Source organism: Rhinolophus hipposideros (assembly GCF_964194185.1).
Source record: "Rhinolophus hipposideros genome assembly, chromosome: 14".
NCBI lineage: Eukaryota > Metazoa > Chordata > Mammalia > Chiroptera > Rhinolophidae > Rhinolophus > Rhinolophus hipposideros.
Window position 1 is genome coordinate 12,526,875 of NC_138060.1, and position 16,491 is coordinate 12,543,365.

Genomic DNA, 16,491 nt, shown 5'->3' on the forward strand with positions numbered 1-16,491 from the left:
GGTTGGCGTGGTGTCTCTGCTTCCTCTGCTCAGCACCTCCCTCAGCTGAAATCAAAGTGTTGGCCAGGCACTCTCATCTGGAGCTTAGAGCCCTCCTCAAAGCTCTTCAGATTAGTGGCAGAATTCAGGGCTTTGTAGCTGTCAGACAGAGATCCCTAATTCTCCTGCTGGCTGTGGGGTGGGGGGAGGGGGGGCGGGGGGGGTTTCAGCTAGGGGTCTCCCTCAAGTCTAGGCCACATGGGCCCCTCACAACATGACAACTTATCTCTTCAAAGCCAACAGGAGACTCTCCCTATAGTCAGTTATGAAGGAGTCTTGGGAGTGACCATCTCATCCCTTTTGCCATACAATTTAACCTAAGAAAGGAAGTGACTATCCCGTCACATTCACATATCCTTACCCACTCTCAGAAGAAGGGACTATACACCAGAAGTAGGAATTTGGGGGACCATCTTAGAATTCTGCCTACCATAGTACTGGTAGTCTTTTTGAGTATAGACTACTGATTAAAGGCGAAAGCTATTAAGCCGGCAGTTGTTGGGTTCTGATATTACTTATACCTGCTCAATTGTGCCTCCGTTTCCTCATTTGTAAAGAGGGAATAGTAACTGCCCCTACTCTTAAATTGAGAAGTTAAAAAGAGTGAACTTCTTAGAGCAGTGCCAGGCAGGCATCTAATCAACATTTAATAAACATAAGCTATTACTGTCATCTGCTCAACAAGCTTATGCAATAGGAAATGAACATCTGTTATTTTCTACCTGCTCAGGTTCCATTTCTTTTCTTCTAGTAATAGCACTCCACTTTTCCTTTGTACTAATCTCCCCAGACGGTCTTGATGAGGCTGACCCCTTTTCCTTCCATCACTACACTCTGCCTCAGCTTCTTCACTTCCCTGGCTTTGCATGGACAAGTGTTCCAGCCTTGTCTGTTTGGAGCATCTCAGCTTTCTGCCCTGATTGACTTCAGGGTGGCTATATACTTCCACTCAATCCAATGAAAGTCAAACTTCCTCCTGGGTTAGCTCTGCTGGATGAACTTAAGCCTTGAGAAACAAAAAGGGTTCCACTTGGGAAGAGCCTACTTGAAAATGAAGCTGAGACACAGAGGAAAGCAGAGGGTAGAGGTGGAGGCAACAAACCTCTGATATCATCCCTTGAGTCCTTGGATTAAGTCATACTTGAAGCCAGATCAGATCCTGGACTTTTCAATTACTTAAGCTGACAAATTCCTTTTATGCCTTTTGCATCTTTGAATTGGGTTTTTATTAAGTTGAAACTGAAAACTTGAAACCTGGAACTGATGGTAAAAGATAAGTAAAATATCCACATTTTACAAAGAAAAAAGCAGGAGCACTTTGAATTAAGTGATTTGGCTGAGGTGACTGACATAGTAAGCAACAGAAGTTTCAAACTTCTGACACCAGATCCACTGTATCAATCATTTATTGTGATGTTACAAATCATTCCAAAACTTAGTAGCTTGAAACAAGAACCATTTCATTTGTTCTTGGTGCTGTAGGCCAGCAATCTGGACTGAGCTCAGCTAGGCCATTCCTTTGCTAGTCTTGCATGATGTCATTCATGCAGCTGCAGTAACAGCTTCCCGAGGCTCAACTGGGATTGCACAGTCCAAGGTGGTCTTACCCACGTGCCCAGTAATTAGTGCTAGCTCTTGGCTGGGGCACCTCAGTTCTCATCTACTGCCTCTCCAGCGGCCCATCTCAGACTTATTCACCAAGAGGTCTCAGGCCAACAGCAGAGTGAGAGTGCAAGCTGTGAGGCATCTTGAGATCTAAAACTAAGTGGTAAAACATCACTTCCACTGCATTTGATGGGTCAGAGCAAGTCTAAAAGCCCAGATTCAATGGAAGGGGGAAACAGTCTCTAGTTCTTGAGGAGAGGAGCAGCAAAGTCGCATTGCACAGGGGCATGAAAACAAGGGTGGGAGAAATTGTTCCTTTTGCAAACAATTTACTTCATCTCCTATTAAAACTACATGGTGCCTGATGGGTTGAATTGTGTCCCCCAGAAAAGATATGTTGAAGTTCTAATCCATGGTACCTCAGAAAGCGACCTTACTTGGAAGTAGGGTCTTTACAGAGATAACCAAGTTAAAATGAGTTTATTAGGGTGGGCCCTAATCCAATACAATTGGTGTGCTTATAAAGGGGGAATTTGCACATAGATACAGACAAGCACAGAGGGAAGGTGGTGTGCAAGCCCATGTGATTGGAGAGATGCATCTGGAAGCCAAGGAACCCCAGAGATTGAGGGCACACACCAGAAGTTAGGAAGAGGCAAAGAAGTCGTTCCCTCCAAATTTCAGAGAGAGTCTGACCCTGCCGACACTTTGAATTTTTACTTCTAGCCTTCAGAACTTTGAGACAATAAATTTCCGTTGTTTTAAACCATGCACTTTGTGATACGTTGTTATAGCAGTTCTAGGAACCTTAAGACAGAGCTCATTAACCTTTTCCCCTAGATGGTTTTCATGTGTAGACAAACCACACTTGTGACTGTTTTCAACCTCACAAGTGAATGCTTGCAAAACAATAATAACAGAAAAGCTATTCTAGTCATTCTGACTTTAAATTTAGGGGCAATGTTTATGTGAGGGTAAAAAAAAGTAAGACTTAGCAAAACATGTTCATTTTGAAAAAAAGGTAACAGAGAAAAACCTCAGAGACCTCTAAATATAATGGTATTTGCCATGACATGAAGCCCTATGTCCAGTGGCCTAAATGAACAAAAAGTGGAGCTAGTTAAACATACTTTTTAAAAAGTAGGATTAACTACTAATAGCAAACATACCTGGTGACGCTCTTTTGGTTACAAGTCACAGAAGCTCAGAACAAACCAAGTGGAACAAAGAGAGGAAGTAAATGATTGACCTCCCCGATGGAAGTTTAAGTCTTTGAGTAAGATTGGATCCAGGGACTCCAAATTCACTCTTGCGCTCCCATGACTTTGCTTTTCTCCCCTTTGACGTCCTTGTCTGGTTCTTGGTGACTCCTGTTCTCAAAAGGATACGTTTCCCAGTGTCCATATTGATTCTGATTCCCCAAAATGGATTTTGATTGCCCTGGCTTGGGTCCTATTCCTGTGCCTGGACCAGGGTACTGGATTTGACCTACCTGGTGATGGAGGCAGGGCTCACTCCTGATTTTCAGCAAATTAGAAGAACATGGAATAGGAGAAGGATAGGCAGGTAAAAAGTAGCAAGAATCTCATTTAATCTTTGACAATAGTCTTCAGAGATAATTATTATTACCTATTTTAAAGAAGTGAAAACTAAGGCTTTGTGAGTTTAGGTAATTTGAATGAAGCTACCAAAGACTTGGGAATAAGGCAGGAGCCCAGTTGATGAAGTACACTAGGCTCAGTAGTAAGTCTTGAAGCCTAGTTACAAGACGTACATGCCAAAGTCAGATCATTACAGTAACGTAACACACATGTTGTAAGTCCATAGTAATCAGATGGTGACAATAATTTATGAACAAGAACCTTCATCACAGTATTTCCAGATAAAAAGTGGGAAAGAATTAAATGTTCGACTATAGGGGATCAACTAAATAATTATATACCCATTCAGTGGAATATTATGCTGCTATTCATGATGATCTTTTTAAAATTGGGCCTGTTAAAACTTAAAATCATTTTTATACAACCATAATGTTTTCCACATTTGCAGAAAACAAGAGGACTTCAAACAAATATGAACTGTGTGAAAGCAATGAATTTAGGTTTTATGTTTATGATTTTCTGTTAGTAAAAAACCCTCCAGGGCCGGCCCGGTGGCTCAGGCGGTTAGAGCTCCGTGCGTCTAACTCCGAAGGCTGCCGGTTCGATTCCCACATGGGCCAGTGGGCTCTCAACCACAAGGTTGCCAGTTCAACTCCTCGAGTCCAGCAAGGGATGGTGGGCTGCGCCCCCTGCAACTAGCAATGGCAACTGGACCTGGAGCTGAGCTTCACCCTCCACAACTAAGACTGAAAGGACAACTTGACTTGGAGGGAAGTCCCGGAAGTACACACTGTTCCCCAATAAAGTCCTGTTCCTTTTCCTCAATAAAATCTTAAAAAAAAAAAAAAGAAGGTTAAAGGACAAGAATACTAAAAATAACCATAGTTACAATCATTTGCAGACATAAAAGAGATAACTTCTTAATTCAAATAAAAAACATGTGAGGGTAGAATTTTAGTATGTGATTGAATTTAAGATGTTATCAGAATGAAATCAATGTTATAGCTATAAGATGTTTTATATAAGCTGCATGGTAAACACAAAGCAAAAACATATAGTAGAGTTACAAAAGACAAAGAGATGGGAATCAAATCAGATAATTACAGAAAATCATCAAATCTCAAAGAAAAGCATCAAGACAGGAAGAAAGGAACAAGAGAACTATAAAACAGCCAGAAAACAATAAGATGGCATTAGTAAGTCCTTACCAATCAATAATTATCCTAAATGTAAGTGGATTGAATTCTTCAATCAAAAGAAATAGGGTGGCTGGATGGATTCTTTTTTTTAAAAAAAAGACACAACTACATGCTGCCTACAAAGGAGTCACTTCAGTTTTAAGGACACGTGTAGGCTCCAAGTGAATGGGTAGAAATATTCCCCAAGTGGAAACCAAAAGAGATCAGGGATAGCTATACATATACCAAAGAAAGTAGACATTAAGCCAAAAACGGTGACAAAGAACAAATAAGATCATTATATAATGATAAAAGGATCAACTCATTAAGAAGGTATAACAATCACAAATATACATGCACCCAACATCAGAGCACCTAAATATTTAATCAAATAATAATAGTTCTGAAGGAAGAAATAGACAACTATACAATAATAATAGGGGACTTCAATAACCCAATTTCAACAATGGATAGAACATCCAGACAGAAAATCAACAAGGAAATATTGGAATTGAATAATACTTTAAACCAAATAAACCTAAGAAACACATATAGGACATATGATCAAACAACTGTAGAATACACATTTTTCTCAAGTGCAAATTGAACATCTCCAAGACAGATATGTGATAAGCCAAAAAACAAGTTTTGGCAAAGTTTGGAAGACTGAAATCATACCAAGTATCTTTTCTGACCACAGTAGTATAAAACAAGAAATCAATAACAGGAGGAAAGCTGGAATATTCACAAATATGCGGAAATTAATAAAACAAATAAAAAAGGGAAATAAAAAAAATCTTGAGAAAAACAAAAATGGAAACATGACATATCAAAACCTGCAGGATGCTGCAAAAACATTTTAAGAGGGAAGCTTACCATAATAAATACCTTAATAAATACCGTAATAAATACATTAAGAAAAAAGATCTGAAATAAACAAACTTACATGTCAAGAAACTAGCAAAAGAGGCCCAAACTAAACCTAAAGTTAGCAGAAGAGAGGAAATAACAAATATCGAAGTAGAGATAAATGAAATAAAGAGCAGAAAAAAAAATTAAAAAGATCAACAAAAGTAAGAGATATTTATTTTGGAAAGATAAACAAAATTGTCAGACTTTTACGTAGACTAAGAAAAAAAGAAGGAAGACTCAAACAAATAACATCAGTCATGAAACAGGAGACATTAGGGCTGATACTACAAATATATAAACTACATAAGAGACTACTATGTATAATAGCATGCTGACAGATAATGTAGAAGAAATGGATACAGTCTATAAACACACAATCTACTAAGACTGAATCATGAAAAAATTAGAAAATATTAATAGACTAATAATGAGTAAGGAGAGTCATATCAGTAATTAAAAACTTCCCAACAAAGAAAAACCCAAGACCAGATACTTTCTTTGATGAATTGTATCAAACATTTAAAGAAGCATTAACACAAATCCTTCTCAAACACTTCCAAAAAAAAATGAACAGGTTGGAAAACTCCCTAACTCATTTTTGGTATATGTGTCGCCAAAATGAGCACAAACCTAACTCATTTTATGAGGGCAACATTACTGTGATACCAAAGCCAGATAAGGACAACATTATACTCAACTGTGGAAGGTTGAAAGCTTTTCTTCTAAGATCAGGAACAAGACAAAAGTGCCCATCCTCACCACTCCTATTCAACATGGTACTGGAAGTCCTAGCCAGCACAATCTGGCAAGAAAAAGAAATAAAAGACATCCAAATTAAAAAGGAAAAGGTAAAATTGTCTTTGTTTGCAGATGATATGATCTTATATATAGAAAATCTTAAATGCTACACCAAAAAACTGAGAACTGATCAACTAATTCAGTTAAGTTGCAGGTTTCAAAGTCAACATACAGTAGTCAGTTGTGTTTCTATACACTAACAATGAAATATCTGAAAAAGAAATAAAGAAAAAATCCCATGTAAAATAGCATCAAAAACAATAAAATACTTACAAATAAATTCAACCAAGTAGGTGAAAGATCTGTACATGAAAACTACAAGACTTTGATGAAATAAATTAAAGAAGATACAAACAAATGTAATTATATGTCATGTTCATGGATTGGAAGGATTAATATTGTTAAATGTCCATGTTACCCAAAGCCATCTAGAGATTTAATGCAATCTCTATCAAAATTCCAGTGACATTTTTCACAGAAATAGAAAAAAAATCCTAAAATTCGTATGGAAACACAAAAGACCCTGAAAGCCACTGCAATCAGAGAAAGGAGAACAAAGATAGAGGCATCAACCTACCTGATTTCAAACTTAATTACAAAGCTATAGTAATCAAATATTATGGTACTGCCATAAAAATAGACACATAGACTAATATGTCAATTATTTGGTCAGCTAATATTTGACTATACACCCAAGAATACTCAATAGGAAAGGATAGTCTCTTCAATAAATGGTGTTAAGAAAACTGGATAACCACATGCAGAAGAATAAAATTGTACCCCTATTTTACACTACTGATAAACTTAACACAAAATGGATTAAATACTTAAACATAAGATCTGAAATCATAAAACTCCTAGAAGAAAACATAGAGAAATAGCTTCTTGATATTATTCTTGGCAATTTTTTTGGCTACGTCACCAAAAGCAAAAGCAACAATAGCAAAAATTTATGTGGTACTACATCAAAATAAAAAGCTTCTGCACAGCAAAAGAAACAAAATGAAAAGTCTACCTAAGAAATGGGAGAAAATATTTGCAAACCATATATTGGATAGGGATTAATATCCAAATATATAAAGAACTCCTACAACTCAATAACAACAAAACAATCAAATTGAAAATGGGCAGAGGAACTAAATAGACATTTTCCAAGGAAGACATACAAATGACCAACAGGTACATGAAAAAATGTTTGGAAAATGCAAGTCAAAACCAAAATGAAATATCACCTCACACCTGTTGGAATGCCTAGCGTTAAAATACAAGCAGTAGCAAGTGTTGGCCGGCGTGTGGAGAAAATGGAACCCTTGTGCACTGTTGGTGGGAATGTAAGTTGGTACAGTTACTGTAGAAAACAGTATGGAAGTATCAGAAAAAAAACAAAAATAGAACTGTCATATTATCATCAATCCCACTTCTGGGTATATGTCCAAAAGAATTGAAAATATGATCTCAAAGACATATCTGTACTCCCATATTCATCGAAGCATCATTCATAATAACCAAGATATAGAAACAACATAAGTTTCCATCAATGGATGAATGGATAAAGGAAATGAGAGAGAGAGACAGACAGAGAGAGAGAGAGAGAGAGAGAGAGAGAGAGAGAGAGAGAGAGAGAGAGAGAGAGAGAGACTGGAATATTATTCAGCCACAAGAAAGAAAGAAAATCTACCTTTTGTGAAAACGTGGATGGCCCTTGAGGACATTGTGTTTTGTGAGATAAGTCAGACAGAGAAAGAAATACTGTTTGATTTAACTTATATTTGGAATCTAGAAAAACTGAACTCATAGAAACAGAGAATATAATGGTGATTACCATGTGCTAGGGTGGTGGTAGGAGAAATGGGGCAGATGTTGGTCAAGGGTTGATCTCCACTTCTAAGATCAATAAGTTACAAGGATCTAATGTATAGCAATGTGATTATACTTAATAATATTGTGTTGCACCTTGAAAGTTGCTAAGAAAGTAAATCTTAAATATTCTAACCACACACACACAAAGGTGTTATGTGGTAATAATTTTGCAATATATAAGTGAATCAAATCACTACATTGTACACCTTAAACTTACACATATTGTATGTCAATTATATCTCAATAAAGATGGGGGGGGAGGAAATGTTTATGTTTTGAAAAAAGTAAAAAAGCCTTCTTGTCTTGATAAAATGCCATTAAATTAATTAGAAGAGGAGATTTAGTCAGAATTTCAATCTACAGCTTCTTCAACTTAACAATAAAACCTTTTAACACCTCCCACCCATTTAGCACAACCCTACCTCCTGCCTCTGGCAACCACCAGAGGTTGTTCTCTGTATGTCAGTTCAATTTTTTGTTTTGTTTAATTTTGTTCTTTTTTTTTGTCTGTTTGCACATATAAGTGAGTTCATACCATATTTGTCTTTTTCTGTCAGACTTATCACACTTAGCAAAATAACCTCAAGCACCATCCATGTTGTCCAAATGGAAGATTGCCTTTTTTCATGGATAAAGAATATTGCATTGTATATATATACCACATCTTCTTTATTTATTCAACCATTGATGGACAGCTAGATTGCTTCCATGTCCTTGACCATTGAAAATAATGCTGTAATGAGCATGGGGTTACATATATCTTTTCTAGTTAGTGTTTTTGTTTCCTTTGGATAAACACCCAGAAGTGGAATTGCTGGAACATATAGTAGTTCTACTTCTGATTTTTTTGAAGAATCTCCATATTGTTTTCTATGATGGCTATACCAATTGATATTCCTACCAACAGTGAACCAGAGTCCCATTTTGTCCCCATCCTTACCAGCACTTCTTATTTCTTGTGTTTTGACAATAGCCATCCTAACAGGTGTGAGGTGATATTTCATAGGACTTATTATTTGCATTTCTCTGATGATTAGTGACGTTGGACACCTTTTCATGTACCTTTGGGAAAAGTATTTCTTCTTTGGGAAAATATCTACTTATATCCTCTCCTCACTTTTAAATCAGTGATTATTTGATTATTTGCCTTTGATTAAGCATGATATTTCTAGGTAGAACACAGATATCGATATTTTCAAAGTTTCCTAGGTGATTCTAATTTGTAGCAAAGTTTGATAAATGATACATATAAAATTTTATTAATATGGTTGTATGATATGGTAATGTCATTATTTCTAATGATATTACCAGTAATTTATATTTATATATTTTTTATATTTTGTAGTTATTTAAATTTCTTACAACTTGTACATACTACATGTACAATCTCAAAAAATAAAGCTATTTCAACTTTAAAAACAATCTACTGTTTTAATGTAAATCTGGGAATATTTATTAAAACAAATACAGGAACCTATGTATATGTAGTAATTAAATTTTATTATATAATTTCCATTTTTAATAATTTTGAACAAATGAGGTTACACATACTTATTTTGTATAATATATACATAATATTTATTTTTATATTTAATTTATTTATATATTTCATTTTTATTGTAAATCTTTTTGTGTAACTTCCCTATAAATCTAGTTAGAACTCTTGTAGTTATGACAAAAATGACAAAAATCCAGCTCAAACTTACATAAACAAAAAATGGAACTTTTAAATCCTCAATAAAATACTGGCAAGTTGAGTCTAGTAATATATAACAAGAATAATACATTATAAGGAAGTATGGTTTTTCCATGGAATACAAGGCTGGCTCAACATTTAAAAAATTACTCAGTATATTCCATCATATTAACAAACTAAAGAAAACTACATGAACATATCAATTAAAGCAGAAAAACCATTTGACAAAATTTAACATCCATTCATGATAAAAACTCTCAACCAACAAGGAATAGAAGTTCCTTATCATGATAAAGTGTATCTACCAAAAATCCACAGATAATCTCATACTTACTTGTAAGAGACTGAATTCTTTGTCCCCAAGACTGGCAACAGAAAAATGGATATCCACTCTTATCACTTTTATTCAACATTATTCTGGAAGTCCTAGTCAGTGAAATAAAAGCAACCAAAAAAGGTATATATACTAGTAAGCAAGAAATCAAACTGTCCCTATTTGCAGATGACGTGATTGTCTATATAGAGAATTCCAACGAGTCTCCAAAACACTCCTAGTTCTAATAAGTGATTTTAGCAAGGTTCTAGGACACAAGTTCAACCTACAAAAGTAACTTGTATGTCTACATATAATAGTGAATAGTGGAAAAATCAAATTCAAAAACTAATTTACAATACTTCCAAAAAATAAAATACTTTGTTATAAATCTAATAAAACACATGCTGATCAGTATACTTAAAATTATAATATGCTAATGAAAGCAATAAAAGCAGAGCTAAATACAGTGGTACCTCAGTTTTCGAACATAATCCATTCTGGAAGACCGTTTGAGTTCTGAAACATTCAAAAACAGAAGCACGGTTTCCCCATAGAAAGTAATGCAAAATGGATTAACCTGTTCCAGACCTTTAAAATCAACCCTTAAACTGCATATTTAGCATGAATTTTACTATCTAATGATACCATTGATCCATAAAATTTACGGCATTCATAAACCGAAATGTTTGTCAATGGAGAGGTTCGAAAACCCAGGTACCACTGTAGATGAAAGATAGACCATGTTCATGGATTTGAAGATTCATGATGGTTAAGATGTCAATTTTCTATAAATCAATAGGCCTAATGAATTTCCCATCAAAATCTCAGCAGGATTTTTTCTAGATACTGACAAACTGATTCTAAATTTATGGAAAAGAAAAGGAACTAAATAGCCACGTTATTAGGAAAAACAAGTATAAATTTGGAAGTTGCCCACATTGCTTGATCGTAAGACGTACTATAAAGCTACATTGACATTAATCAAGTCAATATGTTATTAGTGAAGATATAGACACATAGAACAATGAAATAGAATAGAAAACCCAGAAATTAATCCACATAAATATGACCAATTTTTATATAATATAATAAGGATATAGTTTAATATGTATAAGGATAAGGATTTAATATAAGGATAATTTAATATAATATATTAATATAATTTAATATAATAAGGATAAGATTTAATATAATATAATAAGGATCAGATTTAATATAATCTTAATAATTTAATTTATTCAATCATTTTAATTTAATGTATTTAATAATGTAATATAAGGATAAGATTTTTTTCAACAAGTGGTATTGGAACAATTAGACATCCACATGCAGAAAAAAAAAACGAATAATGCTCAGCCTATCCCTCACATCTTTTCCAAAAATTAACACCATATGGATCATAAATATAAATGTAAAACATAAAACAATTTAAAAATTTAGAATAATGCATAGAGGAAAATCTTTGTGATCTTCGGTTAGACAGAGTTCTTCAATAAGACACCAAAAGCACAATCCATAAAAGAAGAATAGTGATAAATACGACTTTATCAAAATAAAAACTTTTGCTCTGCAAAAGATACTGTTGAGAGAATAAGGCAAACTACAATTTCTGATAAAATATTTGCAAATCACATATCCAACAAAGGATTTGTATCTAGAATATTTAAAGAACTCAAAACTCAATGATAAGAAAACAAGCAAAAATAGGCAAAAAATATGAACAGATACTTCACCAAAGAGTATACATGAATGACAAATTAATACATAAAATGTTGTGCAACATCGCAATTCATTATGGAAATACAAATTAAATCACAATAAGATATCACTACATACCTATTACAATGGCTTTTAAAAAAAGGCTGACAATACCAAGTGCTGAGTGGGAGGCCTGGCGAATGAAACTCTTTCATTGCTGGTTGGGATATAAAATAGTATAGCTACTATGGAAAACATTATAAAGTTAAGCACATACTTCTCATATGACCCAACAATTTCACTTTGGGTATTTACCTAAGTGAAATGAAACTTATCTTTGCACAAAACTTTATATGTGAATGTTATAACAGGTGTATTCATAATCACCAAAAACGGAAACAATCCAAATGCTCTTTAATGGGGGAATGGATAAACAAATTATGGTACATCTAAGCAATGGATTGCTACAATATAAAGGTATGAACTATTAATACATGCTACAATTTGGATGAATTTCAAAGGAATTATCCTGAATGAAAGAAACCAATCTCAAAAAGTTACATTTGTGTGGTCCCATTTAAGTAACTTTCTGGAAAGGATAAAAGGATAAAACTATAGGGATAGAGCACAGATCAGTAGTTGACAGGTTTTAGGGGTATAGAGAGGGCTTGACTCAAAAGCGGCAGCATGAGCGAGGGAGTTTTTTTTGGGTGATGAAATTACTATTTTGTACCATGATTGAGATTGTAGGTATACATATTCATATACATGTTTAAAACTCATAGAGCTATGCACAAAAAATAAGTCCATTTTATTATACACACTTTTAAAAAATAATTTTTAAAAATGGTGGTTCAGGGAACACAGACTTCAGGAATCAATGGCCTAAACAATGTCAACAAGACTTAGTCTTTCTCAGGGCCCACCCAGTGGCTCAGGCGGTTGGAGCTCCATGCTCCTAATGCCGAAGGCTGCCAGCTGGATTCCCACATGGGCCAGTGGGCTCTCAACCACAAGGTTGCTGGTTCAACTCCTCGAGTACCGCAAGGGATGGTGGGCTTTGCCCCTGCAACTAAGATTAAACATGGCACCTTGAGCTGAGGTGCTGCTGAGTTCCAATGGATCAGTTGTTTGGAGCGCAGGCTTTCATCCACAAGGTTGCTGGTTCGACTCCCGCAAGGGATGGTGGGCTGTGCCCACTGCAACTAACAATGGCAACTGGACCTGGAGCTGAGCTGTGCCCTCCACAACTAAGATTGAAAGGACAACAACTTGACTTGGAAAAAGTCCTGGAAGTACACACTGTTGCCCAATAAAATCTTTAAAAACAAAACAAAACAAAACAAACCCTCCTCTCCTTAGGCATTATTATAAATAAATAAAAAGAGTTAGTCTTTCTCTAATTCCTGTCTCTCTTACTCTACGCTGTGTTTTTTCTAACCCTGGCCTTATCTTTGATGGGACTGACTCTCGTTGGACCAACTTGGGTCATGTGTCCATTCTGGAATAATGGACAGTGCCCTCCTGTGGCCAGAGAAATGGAATATGCTGATCGGCTTGGTCTGGGTTATGTGCCCAGACCTGGTAGCCTGAGGATCAAACTGAAAATCTGGGAGACGTTGTTCCCTGAAGAAAAATAAAGTTGCTGTTACTAGAATAAAGACAATATGTGCTAGACAGGCAGAAACTATAGATGTCTGTGGCTTCCACGTGGCATTTAAAAATTCTGGATTATATTATACTCTGCTGACTATGTGCTATCTTACCTATAAACAATAAATTTCTTTTTTTTTTAATAAAAAAAATTGTATTTACTTAGAAGCATTCAGAATGTCAACAAAACAGCTGCAATTTTTTTTGCAATTACAGAGTGGTATTCAGTTAACAGAACAACAATTATTTTGTATAAGCTGCATCAGAGACAACTGAAGATGAAAAAAACTACCATCCCCATATATAACTAATTTGTGCTGTGCACCAACAAGGACCGGCTTTAAATTTCCATGCCAATTTACAACCCCCATGCTGTACCAGGCAAGGTTAGTGGCTATTGAAAATACCACCAGGACAGGGCTATCTAAAGACACATTCGGTAGTGTGTTAACTATACAAAAAAAGACACTGTACAGTTTAAAAACAAATCTTACACAGCCTTACATTTCAATTTTTTTCTTTAAAAGGAGTGAGTTGTGTACAGGGGGGTTAAATGCTTTATAGACAAGAAAAAAAACTGCGCTAGAACCAACTTATTCATCATCATCATCTTCTTCTTCATCTTCATCTTCTTCATCCTCCTCCTCCTCATCATCCTCTTCATCTTCCTCGTCCTCCTCCTCTTCCTTCTTTTTCTTGTTCTTTTCAGCCTTGACAACTCCCTTTTTTGCCGCATCAGGCTTTCCTTTAGCTCGGTATGCAGCAATATCCTTTTCGTACTTTTCCTTCAGCTTAGCAGCCTTCTTCTCATAAGGCTGCTTGTCATCTGCAGCAGTGTTATTCCACATCTCTCCCAGCTTCTTTGCAACATCACCAATGGACAGGCCGGGATGCTCTCCTTTGATTTTTGGGCGATACTCAGAACAAAACAAGAAAAAGGCCGAAGGAGGCCTCTTGGGTGCATTGGGATCCTTGAACTTCTTTTTTGTTTCCCCTTTAGGAGGGATATAAGTTTTCATTTCTCTTTCATAACGGGCCTTGTCAGCCTTTGCCATGTCTTCAAATTTTCCTTTTTCTTTAGCAGACATGGTCTTCCACCTCTCTGAGCACTTCTTAGAAAACTCTGAGAAGTTGACTGAAGCATCTGGGTGCTTCTTCTTGTGCTCCTCCCGGCAAGTTTGCACAAAGAATGCATATGATGACAGTTTGCCTCTTGGCTTCTTAGGATCTCCTTTGCCCATGTTTAATTATTTTTCCTCAGCGAGCACAGAGTCGCCCAGCACCCGTCCGACTTGCACTTGCCCCGGCGCTGTCTCTAGCAATAAATTTCTTGAAACTTAGGATTCTACCTTATTTTTCTTTTTAGCTTCCAACACCATACACATTTTCTTCCACATAGTAGGAGAGAATAGTATTAGCACTGTGCACAAATGATAGAATAAACGATAACTAAGCATTTATGAGTGTGTCTATAAAACTATACATTTGTGTATACATCAAAACCTCTAAAGGCACACTATTTCATGTTTCTCTGAAACCACATTAATAGCCACCTTCCTGTTCAATTTTGCTTCTCTTCACTGAGGTTTTAACTTGTATAGCTCAGTTTTCCAACAACGGCAAATCAATCATTACATCATCATCATTATGTCTGAGTTCTCAGTAATGAAGGTGTCTTTTTTTCCACATTAGCAATTTGGGTGGGCAAAAGAGCCATAAAGATGTATGACAGAAGACTGAAGAATTGGATTAAACAAGGTTAAACAAGATTCCATTTTCTGGGTCCCTCTTTGCTGCAGGAATTTTGTTGATCCTCAGAATGAAGGGGCCAATTGTTTGGAGGTTTTTTCTTCAAGCTCTCAGAAGAAAATTGTACTGAAATCATTTTTTTGCTGTGTTATTGGAATAGCAGAGAGCTGGGAAAAGCAACCCAAAACAATGACTTCTTTATTTTGAAGTTATTAAAGGAAATATTTTATCCACCTAAAATCATAACTTGTAGCAGCTATGGGGTCCAGGTTAATTGCTCTAACATACCACAATTTAGGTGTACTCAGTGCCACCGCCACAGGCCCCATATCATTTGACCCTCATGTCTCCATCTCCCTTATTACTTTCCATTCCCCCAGTCCTCAGAATATTCCATCCACACCTGCCTTTTGTCTGTTTCTCAGGCTTAACACTTAATTCCCACTTCGGGTCTTTGTAGTTGCCCATCTCTCTGGCTCAGGGTTTCTTAACCTGGGCATTATTGACATTTTGGGCGGGATAATCCCTTATGGTGAGGGGGGCTGTCCTGTGCATAGTAGGATGTTTAGCTGTTTCCCAGGCCTTTATCCACTAGATGCCAATAACATTCCCTCAGCCCCCCAGATGCGACCACCAAAAATGTCTTAAGACTTTGTCAAATGTCCCACTCGTGGAGGGGAAAACCATCTCCAGTTGAGATCACAGACCTTGCTGGAGATATTTCCTTCAATTTTTGGCATAGCTGTTCCATTTTCCTCATTCCAAGCTCAGCTTCTGAGAGGCTCTCCCTGATCACCCTATCCAACTGGTCGCTTTCTACCAGGGCACACACTCGCCCTCACAGTAAGTGATCACACAAAGAATGTATATGGTCCTTTTGGTTTACTTATACTTTGCCTTCTCCTCCAGTGGAGTATGAGTCTCACACAGACAGGAAGATCACATGTCTGCGTTGCTCACTAGGGTCCCCAAACTTCGAATAGAATATGCACATATTTAGGGCTCAAAATATAGTTAAATATGTTGGGTTCATGAACAAAAGAGGCGTGGTTTGCAACCAGGACTTTCTCCAGCTCAGTCATTGGCATTTTCCACTACAGAGGCTCTCTATGTCTTTCTCTCTTAAAATTTCTTAGTCGTCTCTGTCTTGGACTTTGTAGGAACAGCAAATAGGAATTATTCCTCAGACTGGCCCTGCCTTTCTTGCCTCCACTCTCCTCCTCATGTCATTTCTCAAGTCTGAATGTCTTCTGCCTCATTTTTACCCAATGTCGTTCTTACCAGGTTTGAAGACCTGACTTAAATTTCGCCTTTAACTATAGGCACTGAATTTCTGTAGGCACCATTTCCTGTCCTTAAGGTCTACTCATTTCCAAGATAGCGCTC

At 36.3% G+C, this 16,491-nt stretch overlaps 1 protein-coding gene across 1 annotated transcript; it reads right to left on the reverse strand.

Moving 5' to 3' along the window:
• Window positions 1-13,497: 13,497 nt before the first annotated feature.
• LOC308507361 (high mobility group protein B1-like) lies at window positions 13,498-14,625 on the reverse strand. Its single transcript, XM_081072215.1, has one exon. The coding sequence runs from the start codon at window positions 14,595-14,597 to the stop codon at window positions 13,950-13,952; it is 648 nt and encodes a 215-aa protein (XP_080928341.1). The 5' UTR covers window positions 14,598-14,625; the 3' UTR covers window positions 13,498-13,949.
• Window positions 14,626-16,491: the final 1,866 nt, after the last annotated feature.

Coding starts and splice junctions, on each gene's coding strand:
- LOC308507361 (XM_081072215.1), bottom strand. CDS start 14,597: ATGGGCAAAGGAGATCCTAAGAAGCCAAGAGGCAAACTGTCATCATAT.